The sequence below is a fragment of the Pelodiscus sinensis genome, chromosome 9 (assembly GCF_049634645.1).
Source record: "Pelodiscus sinensis isolate JC-2024 chromosome 9, ASM4963464v1, whole genome shotgun sequence".
In the NCBI taxonomy this organism is placed as follows: Eukaryota; Metazoa; Chordata; order Testudines; family Trionychidae; genus Pelodiscus; species Pelodiscus sinensis.
The window spans coordinates 59,895,201-59,906,572 of record NC_134719.1 but is presented as its reverse complement, the minus strand read 5'-3'; the positions used below and the strand labels follow the sequence as shown (position 1 = coordinate 59,906,572).

The following is an 11,372-nucleotide window of genomic DNA, read 5'->3' as shown; positions in this document are numbered from 1 at the left end:
GATATAAGGCAAGTTTAAAATGTGTCTATACAGGGTTTTTTGAACTAGATTTTAAAATGGTTGGTTTGGTTAAACCATGGGTTCCCAAACTGGGGGGTGAAGAAATTCCGGGGGAGGGGGGGGTGAGGTGACCCAGCCCCCCCATCAATCTCCCTCCCCCAAGTTTTGCTATTTTTGTTTCTCATCTCCCATCAGTTCCTTTTTTCCCCCCCTCAACAAGTTTTGCTGCTATTTTTGGGGGGGCGGGTGAGGGTTTCTCAAAAATCAAAAAGGGGGCGTGATGCCTAAAAGTTTGGGAACCACTGGGTTAAATTATCTATCTTAAACTAGTAATAGAGATGTAGCCGTGTTAGTCTGGTCTTGCTTGTTAGTCTTTAAAGTACTGCATAGTCCTGTCTTTTGTTGCTTAAACTGGTTCAACTTTGTAGAGAAACCATAAGGTATAGGCAGGTTGGCATTAAATCAGTGCTCATTATTTAGGCATAGGGTTAGAGGTGTTACATTTACATAGATTTTTAAAACCAAAAAGGAAATTATGTTTATATAGGCTGATCTCCTGCATAGCATAGGTCACATTTCATCTTGAACATAAGAATGTAAGAATAGCTGTACTGGGTCAGACCAAAGGTCCATCTAGCCCAGTAGCCTGTCTGCTGACAGTGGCCAGCACCAGGTGCCCCAGAGGGGGTGGACTGAAGACAATGATCAAGCGATTCCTGCCTGGTTTTCAGAGCAAGTTTTCCTTTCCAACCTGCTGGACAATTCCTGTGGATTGAGACCACGATTTGTAATATTTGTAACAACCTCTAGATGGTGGTGTATTCCTTTGGATAGCTTGCTCACTTTTGAATTGCTCTGGTGTACCACCACCTGAAATGAATGAATTCCCAGCCTTATTTAAAAACTGACCGTTGCAGTTTCCCACGAGCAGTTAGATGTCCTGAAAATGTACTCCATGTCTAGGGATTGAATCTCCAGCTCTAAGCTATGGAGGCGCAGGAGTGGATGATAAGGAGGACTGGAATATAACAAGTGACCGTGACCTTGTCCTCACTAAATGTAGGTGCTAGTCTTTCACTACTCCCAAGGCAAGCTGTGCCAGACAGCATCTGGATTTATGAATGGCTGCTGTACAGGGACTCTATCTCCAGGTTTCATTCCTAACTGCACATCACTTTTCTTTGATTGCCAGGTGTCTGGTATTTAACCAGACAGCCCGGTATTTGTGCCTTCCATCTGGTAAAAATATTCATAAAATATTGGACATCTAAAATGTCCAGTACAGGCAGTCCCCGGGTTACGTACAAGATAGGGACTGTAGGTTTGTTCTTAAGTTGAATCTGTATGTAAGTCGGAACTGGCGTCCAGATTCAGCCGCTGCTGAAACTGATCAGTTTCAACAGCGGCTGAATCTGGATGCCAGTTCTGACTTACATACAGATTCAACTTAAGAACCCCAGGCATCCCCAAGTCAGCTGCTGCTGAAACTGATCAGCGGCTGATTCCAGGAAGCCCGGGGCAGGAGCTTCCTGTAGTCAGCCACTGGTCAGTTTCAGCAGCAGCTGACTTGGGAATGCCTGGGGCAGAGCAGCTGGGGTTCTGCTGGGTTGGTCCAGTAGCGCCGCCGCTCCTCGGCGCTACTGGACCAACCCAGCAGCACCCAAGCTGCTCTGCCCCAGGCGTCCTGATTCAGCCGCTGCTGAAACTGACCAGCAGTGGCTGAATCAGGACGCCTGGGGCAGAGCAGCTAGGGTGCTGCTGGGTTGGTCCAATAGCGCCCAGAGCGGCGCTACAGGACCAACCGGCAGCGCCCCAGCTGCTGTACCACAGGCGTCTGGAGCAAAGCCGCGAGCACGGGGGCAGCGGGACAGCCCAGATGCGCCATGGCTGTCCTGCTGCCCTCGGGCTCCGCGGCTTTGCTCTGCTTTGCTCCCCGTCCCCCTGGTCTGCAGACCAGGGGGACGGGGAGCAAAGCAGCGGAACACGCGGGCAGCAGACAGCCCAGACGCGCATCTGGGCTGTCTGCTGCCCGCGTGTTCCGCCGCTTTGCTCCCCGTCCTTCTGGTCTGCAGACCAGGGGGACAGGGAGCAAAGCAGAGCAAAGCGGCGGAACATGCCGGCAGCGGACAGCCCAGACGCGTCTGGGCTGTCCGCTGCCTGCGTGCTCCGCCGCTTTGCTTCCTCTCCCTGGTCTGCTGGAGACCAGGGAGAGGGCCCCGTTCGTAACTGCGGATCCGACATAAGTCGGATCCGCGTAACTCGGGGACTGCCTGTATTTTCTATTTTTCCCGAAGCCTGTCTTGGGCGCCTGACGGAATTTTTTCCTGGCGTTTTGGGGGCGGGGGGAGGTTTGGTATTTTTTGTGAAACCATCTAGCAACCCTACTTTGCTCCAATATTAATCTCACTTTATATGCAATCCTAGAATCTCCTTTCTTTAAAAGTACAGACTAAGGATGCCTTAGGGGAACAGGTTTACATGATGAGGCTGCTTGCTTCTTGGACTAGCTAAGCCTGGGTGTGTCAGGCCTTACTTAGTGTGGGCTGTATGTTTTCTCCTTTGGTAGCTAAGCCCTTGCAAAGTGCAGCTGGAATCTATTCCTATCTGCTCTCCTGTAGCTGATTCTGTGGGTGCCTGCATTTCCATGGTAAAAGATCAGTGACTCTTGTCTAAAGTCATACAGCAAGGAATAGGACGCCCCTCCCCCATCCCTACCTACTTTAACTATGAAGATATTTACCTTCCCTTTTGAAGGCAGTGAGCTGTAGGGCAGATAGAAAAGCTCTGCAACTATTCTGGCCTATTTTAGGATGGCAGCGTATTCCTCCAGCGCACCCCAAACTATAAAGAAAAAATCAATTACTGTAGAAAGGAATCAATTAGCACAGGCCATGTATGGCAGAAGGCAGCTGTGCACTTGGGCCTCTGCTGAGGAGAAATTCCAATGCTGCGCAGCTGATAGAGTACTCACAGCGTTGTACTTCTCCTGGTTGTGCATATTTGCACATGCCTTGGTGCACATAATTTATTCCACATACAGATGGAAAAAAATCCACCCATAGAATCATAGAGCTGGAAGAGACCTCAGAAGGTCATCAAGTCCAGCCCCCTGCCCTAGGCAGGACCAATTCCAACTACATCAACCCGGCCAGGGCTTTGTCAAGCCTCTAGGGATGGAGACTCCACTACTTCCCTAGGTAACCATGGATGGAAAAGATTAGAGGAAATATTGGTGGAAGGGCCTTAGCTACCCTGTCTGTGGGTGATGGTGTCTGGCACTGCTCTAGCATGCGCTGTGCAGACCCAGTGAGGAAAGGACAATGCAAGAGGGGCTCACCCTTCCTCTGGGCATGTTCCCAGCTGAGGCCAGGATCTGGCCCCTCTCGTTCTGCAACGCAGCCTTTAAAACCTGAGGCTCTTAGATTGCAAATCACTGGGCTTCCCAGAGGAGAAAACCGCCGGGCATCGCTCCAGGGCCGGGCCAATTGGAGGCGGTTGCCTTAAGCCCCATTGTCGTCGGAAGGGGGCAGCCCGGCCCGCGAGGAGCCCGTGCTCGGCCAAGCTGCGGGAAAGCGCCAGGCGCGAGTGGAGCCGCGGGCTGGGGGAGCGCCCCGCCCCGTGCAGGGCCACGTGTCCCCGGGGCTCCCCTGGCCCTAGTGGGCGGCGCGCTGGCCCCACCCTGCCCGGCCCGGGGGCGGTAGCGGGCTCGGCGCCGGCCGGGGAGCCATGGCGCGCGGGGCCGGGCTGCTGCTGCTGCTGCTGCTGCTGCTGCTCTGCTGCCTCGGGCGGGGCCGGGCGCCTGGGGACGCGGGGCCGGAGGTGCGCGACCTCCCGGGGCAGCCCTGGCGGGAGCAGGGCTGCAAGCAGCCGCGGGAGGAGCCCAGCCGGGAGCCGCAGGGTGAGGAGCTGCCCCCCCCTCGCCCTGGCGCTGCAGGGCCCTTCCCGCACCGGCAGAAACCCAGCCGGGCCGGCCCCAGGGGCTGCGTGTTCCCACCGCTGTTGGGGGGGGCAAAGCCCGGGTCACCAGGGAGCTCCAGAGGGGCAGGCGCCGCGCGCCCCTGTGTGTGTCTGAGCGCGCGCTGCTCCCTAATTCATTTCCGTGGCTCAGGGCTCGTGCGTCTACTTTGCTGCCGTCTGACCCGCCAGCACAGCCTGAGGGAGGAAGCAGGCCCTGCTGAGCTGTGTGGATTCATTTGCCTGGGATCTTAAAGGGGGTTTCCAACCCGAGAGGTGGTGTCCTGTGGGGCTTAGCCCCTAGCGTAATGGGGATTTCACCATTTTGACTGAGTGTCCTTCCCAGAGGTGAAAAGTAACAGGGAAATAGCCATGTTAGTCTGATCTTGGTAAAACCAAAAAAGTCATGTAGCACTTTAAAGACTAACAAGAATCTTTATTAGGTGATGTGGGGCAGACACACTTCTTCAGATCATATTCTGAAAGCGAATAGGCATAGCCATTATGTAACAGATGGATACAATGAAAAAGTAAACAAAATATACAGTAAGGAATCAGATACATAGCATAGAAGGTGGGGGCGAGGGGGGAGAAGTGACAAGGAAGGAGGAAATTGCTTATTGTAAGTGTCATTAAGTGGCTTCTCTGGAGTTACTACAATATGAACAGGTGGAGAAGGCTGTCTTTGTAATGTGTAAGGTAATTATCTAAATTAAGGCCCATTCGCAACATGTCAAATTTTAGTTCTGAAGTCTCTCTGTAATCTGCTGTTGTAGTAAGCCGCATGTTGTTAGGTGTTTAAGGGAATGGCCAGTTTGATTAAAATGTAGGCTAATAGGTTTTTCTGTGTGGAGATGTGTGATGTCTAATTTGTGAGCATTAATTCTCTGGTGAAGTGACTGAGCAAGTTGTCCAGTATACATCACAGAGGGACATTGGTGGCACATAATGGCATATATCACATTGCTGGACGTACAGGAATATGAGCCCTTGATCGTATAACTGACATGGTTAGGTCCAGTGATGGTGTCTCCAGAGTAAATATGTGGACAAAGCTGGCAACAGTGTTTGTTGCAAGGGAAAGTTCCAGCATTAGTTTTATTGTTGTATGCCCTGTGGTGGTTGCTGTATTGGAACTTGGGAGACCCAGGTTCAGTTCCCTGTTCTGTGTAACCTTGGGCAAGTCACTTAGTCTCTGTCCAACTCACAGGTCAACCCACAACCACAGGGCATACCACAGATAAGCCATTTATTTGACGCTTACAATAAGTAATTTCCTCCTTCCTTGTCACTCCCCCCAACCCCCATTTTCTATACCTATTCACTTTCAGAATATGATCTGAAGAGAAGTGGGTCTGCCCATGAAAGCTTGTCACCTATTAAAGCATCTTGTTAGTCTTTAAAGTGCTACAAAAGACAGGACTATGTCCAGACTAACACGGCTAGACCAGACTAACACGGCTACATCTCTATTACTTTAAAGTACTACATGACTACTTTTTGTCTTCCCAGAGGTGTGTGTAGTTACCCTCAGTAACTGGGTATTTGGGCTTCACCCAATAGCTCCTACATACCATCTGAGTGACTGTCTGTCTACCCCCCCTCCCTAGCCCTTGTTGTGCTGTGGATATGGACATTGCTGTTGCTGTGAAGTTGATAGGGTCTGTAAGTAACTCAAAGCTAATAGGGCAAGGGTTATCCCCAGGATGCAGGTGGCCTATCAGCCACTTCCTTTCTCACTGTTGCCTCTTCTCTAGGTTGGAGCTTGCCCCTGGTGGGTCAGGATTATCTGGAGATCCTCTCCAGCTGGTATTGCAGCTTTGGAAACTGCTGTGAGACAGGAGACTGCAGAATAGTCAACAACGTAACAGGTAAAGGCCCTTGAAAAAGAGGATATATATATATATATATATATATATATTAATGTGCTATATTGGAACTTGGGAGACCCAGGTTCAGTTCCCTGTTCTGATACAACTCTCTGTGTAACCTTGGGCACGTCACTTAGTCTCTGTGCCGCGGTTCAACATCTGTATAATGGGGACGTCAGTATCACCTAGCCTTAAATACGTTAGAGTGTGAGGTGCTCGGATGCAGTAGTAATGAAGACTAGAGAAGTACTAAATGGAGCATGTGTGTGTCATGTTCTCCCGTCAGCTCGAGTGAAACCTCTAGTTCCCGGTTCTTAGAAGAGCCAATACAGAATCTTAGTAGCCCTGCGCAAAGTGCTTTCAGAGCAGAGACCATGCCTCTTCCTGCCTGTGAGCTCCTGCGTGCACAGAGCATGGGGAAGGGAGTAGCAGAGCTTGTCCAGAGAGGGACTACCAAGCCCCATCCCCTTCTCCCAGTCCTGACCTAGAGCTCTGTATCTAGTCCATGTGAAAATGTCTCAAGCTGTGATTGGGCTCTGAGACTTCAGTAATCAATGCAAACAGTGACTGATACTTTGTACTTCTCTGGGGGCTCCCACTTGGGGATTTTAGTGCCTTTTGGCAAATGTTAATTAACTAAATATCGCATGAAATGGGTAAATACTCTCCCTATTTTCCAGAGGGGGAAAAGAGAGTCAGTGACTTGCCTGGATCCATGGCCAAGAATCCTGATTTCCACTCGCGTGACCAAATCACTCATGTTTCTTTCCAGTCTAGCTCTGCCTTTGTAACACCACGGCAATGCAAGGCAGAATGCCTAATGCTATCCTGGGCTCAATGCGTTAAGGATATTAAATTGCGGTTATCTGACTAATCGTGTAGTTGATACAATTTGTATTGACTACACGATTAGTCAGTAAGGACCACTCTGCAGAGATGCAATGGGGTAGCTCCCAGAGCTGGCTCGAACCAGGACTGAGCAGTTCTGGCTTGTGCCAGCTCCAGGAGCCGCCCACACTGCAGCTCTGCATTTTAAATGTAGAAAGAGTCTCTGGGCTCTTATCACATTTAAAATGCAGAAGTGCACGTCCCAGACCAGTGCGAACTGGGTCTGCTCAGTCTTGGCTTGTGCCGACTACAGCAGCCCCTGTTTGGGAACAGTGGCTGCTCCAGCAACAGCCCCTCTTTGCGGCGGCCAGACCTGCAAGTGGCCAACCCAGGCTGCTGTGCACAGGGATTAATTGACGGCAGCTTCCTGCTGGGACCCCCACAGACAGAGGTTGCCTTCTTGAGCTCCTCCCCCTGTCCCCCCACTGAGTCTGATAGAGGCAGCAGGGGGGTGAGGCAGGTGGCACCATGGAGACCGGCTTTTAAGCTGGCTACCCTCAGCACTGTCTCCTGTGTCGTCCTGCCTCCCCCGCTGCCTCTCATACAGAGGCAGCAAGGGGGGAAGCAAGTAGTCAAGTACTTCACTGGACTATCTGATAAGCATCTGTCTAACATCTCTACAATGCATAGCCAAACCGACTGGTTCCTATGCTAATATGATAGCTGGTAGACGTGAGTGTAAGGTGAGTGTCTTCTCTTATCCTGCAGGGTTGGAGTCGGACCTGAACAGGAGGCTACATGGGCAGCACTTGGCAAAGAATGTCATTCTCAGAGCAATGAGAAGCTTCCTGGAGACCCCACAGCCGGCGAAGGCCCTGGCCCTGTTGTTCCATGGCTGGTCTGGCACTGGGAAAAACTTTGTCGCTCGGATGATTGCTGATCACCTGTACCGTGATGGGCTGAAAAGCGAGTGTGTTAAAGTCTTTATCTCACTCTTTCATTTCCCACACCCCAAATATGTGGACTTGTACCAGGTGAGAGAACTCCAGTGTTACCAGCCACCACAGCTGTTGGTTGTAGTAGGGGGTAACTCAGTCCTGGTCTCTTCAGTCCCAGTCAAAGGGGCGTTTCTGAATAGGTAGCTAGTTCAGCCCCAGCTCTTAGCAGAAGATAGTGCAGGATTACTGGCTGCAGGAGAGCTCTGTGCCAGCCCAGTTCGAGCCCTTCCCAGCAGAAGCCACTAGCTGTGAGAGAGCCCAGTACCACTCCAGGGCTGGCCTCTCTCAGAAGAGGGCCATTCTGAAGCCTGAGTGTAATGATTAGTGCTCTCAGCTGCTGGGGATGGTGCAGGAGCACTTGCAGCGGAGCAGCTCCTGGCGGTTGTCCCAGCCTCTCCCAGTGGGAGATACGAGAGGGCATGGAGCAGCGGGTGGGGTGCTGACTGCGAGGAGCTCTGTCTTCCGTGGCAGCTGCGCCTGTGTCGAGGATGCAGTTAGCGCAGTCGAGAAACCCCACGTGACCTGTACACAGGCCAGCTACTGGCCAGTTCACACTTTTTGCCTCTGCCCTGCAGGGTCAGCTGAAGAAGCAGATAAGGGAGACGGTGCAGCTCTGCAAACAGTCCTTGTTCATCTTTGATGAGGCGGAGAAGCTTCACTCTGGCCTGCTGGATGCCATCAAGCCCTGTGTGGATCCTCACACCAGCATCAGCGAGGTGGATTACAGGAGATCCATTTTCCTGTTCCTCAGGTGACTACCACAGACCCTAGAAACAAGGTTCTGGTTGCGGGGGGAGGGATCTGTTTTCCCCAAGGCTCTTGAAGACCAGCATTAAACACCCCCTTAGATGCCATAGTCCAGAAAGCTGGGCCAGTGTTGCACAATTAATTAATAGTTTTTACCTTCCACTTGAACATCTGCTGGAGATGCCAAATTAGGCCACAAGTCTGCTGTGGCACAACATGTCCCATGACCCCTACTTTATCCTGATGGTCAGAGGCCTGGGCTTTTCTCTCGGCCTTATCCCCGCTGAATTTATCTGCTCAGAAGGCACATGCCTTGGCATTTTCAGAACTGTCTGGTCTTCAGAACTGGCCCAGTGGTCGGGGGAAGTAGGCCCCCGAATCCTTGGTCAGTATGTTTGTGGAGAGGGAGCTGGGATTGAGCCACAGGATAGAGGGAGGTAGGGAGCTACCCTACCATTGTGGCTACTTTCCCTGCCGCGCTGAGGGGAGCCTTGAGCCCCGTGTGATCCCAAGTGCTGTTTTGTCATGCTGCAGGGAGGAGGGTAGCAGGCCCCCTCTGTGACGCTGCCCTCTGTTGTGGGAAGCAGGCTGCATGCCCATAGACACTGGCTTTGCACGTCTGTCATCTAGAAACCAGACTGCTCTTGGAGAGGTCATTGAAACTGTGCCACACTAGGTCCTCCTCTTACGGGGATGGCTGTGTCTCTGAAACCGAAGGGGTTTCTTTCCTGTTGATCCCAGAGATGAGCGGGGGGTGGGAGGGAGCTGCAGCTCCCTGGACAGAGCTGGCTCAAATGTGAAGGGGAGCTGGGGTAGCAGGAGTAGGCGGCACAGAATGAAGGGGTGGACAATGGGATAGTCTTTGACTCAACTATACATTTGTTGTCTTCATCTTTGGAAATGGCTCAAGAACCCTTTGGAGAAGGGAGCGTGCAAGTGTGTCCTCCAGTCCCCAATTTTCTCTCTCCCTTAATTCGGGGAAAACACTTGAAGGGCCCAGGCAGCTTTTGTCCTGGGAGCTCTGCCACATCATCTCCCCTCCCCACACATCTTAAGGTGAGGATAGTGAGCTGCCTCCCTCTAGCTGGTGTGACTCCCTCCGCAGGGCTCGCGCTGTTTCCAGACCATACTGTCTGGAATAATTTGGCCTGCTGTTTGGGGCTCCTTTTGCAAGTTTCAGTGCTCGCCTTGCCCCTTTCAGTGCAGTACGTACATGTCTGCTTAGAGAAACAAGCATTTTAAAAATGACCCTGCTGTGTGAGTTCCAGCTGCCTTTCCCCTTACAAAGAGCTAGTCGGGCAACAAGGACCCCAATGTGGGTTCTCTCCTGCCTTCACAATCTCCCAGTTCCACTTTCTCTTCCACACACAGCACTGTCTGGACTGTGGCCTCTGATGGGACTCGTGCTGGGTTCCCTGCCCTTTGCAGAGTTGTCTGCGCCTGGAGACTTCTCTGCAGATGGGGCTGGGAGATAAAGGGGCTGTAGTCAATGTTCTGTACTCTTGATTCACAGTGGGCCGTAGTCTGGGAGGGTGGGGCCTACCCCTAAAAAGCATAACTGGAGAATGGAAGTTGATTGGGAAGTTGATTCCTCTAGGGCCTGGGTGTGAGCAGACCCTTCAGTGGAAAGGCAGGGCTTTGGTTTGGAAAGGCTGCCAACCCATGAGCTAGCCCCAAGCCAAAGAGCCAAACAACATCAACATTCAGAACAAGTGGTCAACAAAAAGCCATATAAGAATGCCCATTTGCATGACCGAAAATGTAATACTGATAATTGATATAATGATTACGGATAGCACAAATGAAACGTTGTACTCACAGGCTTTATTTAATGGGATGTCTGCTGCTGCATCTTTTTGCACAATTCTTTGTTGTTTACATCATAACTGGTCAAATCCAGCTTCATGCGTATTCAGGCTGTTTTCTGTCAGTCTTATGGCAGGAGGCTGTATGAGGAGCTCAGGGCAGGAGATCGGGGTGTATGATGGACTCAGGGCACAAGGTGGGGTGTGTAGAGGTGCTGGAGTGTTATGACTGGGGATGTGGGGGTGCATGAGTTTGGGGATTTGGGATTATGAGGGGCTCAGAGCAGGGGCTTCAGGTGTATAATGGGCTCAGTGTTGGTGGGTGGGGTACAGGAGTGTTATGATGCTACGGCAAGATGGGGGCTGGGCCCCAATTGGGAGCTTGTTGGCCAGGCTTCATTTTTAAACAAAATAAAATACTATGTCCAAGGCACAAGATTTCAATATTGTCTTTATTTATGGCAAGAGTGGGGAACCTTTTTTGGGTTGGGGGACCACATAAGTGAGAAGCAAAAAAACTCTCCAAAACTCCCCAACCCTCACTGATGTGGCCCCCAACTGACACACCTCACTCCACTGGTGCTCCAGCCCCAGAGCTGGGGAGAGGGGCTGGAAGGACTGATGTTCAAGGCCTCAGGCCAGATTGACTCTTCTGGGGTTCCAAGGTTAGTGGATTTGGTGGGCCCGCTGAGACTCTGGGTTGGGGCAAAAAGTGAGGCATTAAGTGTGTGGGACAAGGCTGTCAGTGAATGAAATAGGGATGAGAGTACGGGATCTGGGCAGCAGGTGAGGTATAGGAGGGGGTGAGATGTGGACAGGAGGGACAGGCTACCTGTCCGGGGGCAGGAGCAGGCTGGGGGCCGGCTGCCTGGCCAGGGGGCCATGGGCAGGGGGGATTCTGGCCAGGGACCTGGGGGCAGGCTGTCTGGCCGGTGCGGTGGTGTGAGGGGGGTGTCTGGGCATGAAGAAGTGGGGGGGGGCACTTGTTTTTGCGCTGCGCAGCAAGCAATGTGTTCCAATGTGCTTCCTGCTGTTCCCATTTGCTGGCAGGAAGCCTCTGGGAAGGGTTGGCGGGGAGGCTGCTGGAAGTGTGTCCGGAGGGAATAAATTAGCAATACACAGGGGTTGCGTCTAGACTGGCAGGTTTTTCCGCAAAAGCAGGTGCTTTT

At 52.0% G+C, this 11,372-nt stretch overlaps 1 protein-coding gene across 4 annotated transcripts in view; it reads left to right on the top strand.

Annotated features, from left to right (window-relative positions):
* Window positions 1–3,711: 3,711 nt before the first annotated feature.
* Window positions 3,712–11,372, top strand: part of TOR3A (torsin family 3 member A) — a 52,268-nt gene continuing 44,607 nt past the window's right edge. For all 4 annotated transcript variants that reach the window (XM_075936855.1, XM_075936857.1, XM_075936858.1 and 1 more), the window contains exons 1-4: window positions 3,712–3,898; window positions 5,712–5,825; window positions 7,422–7,687; window positions 8,227–8,402. In XM_075936855.1, the coding sequence (XP_075792970.1) occupies window positions 3,727–3,898; window positions 5,712–5,825; window positions 7,422–7,687; window positions 8,227–8,402 (728 nt within the window). In that variant the 5' untranslated portion in view covers window positions 3,712–3,726. The remainder of the gene's footprint in view (window positions 3,899–5,711; window positions 5,826–7,421; window positions 7,688–8,226; window positions 8,403–11,372) is intronic.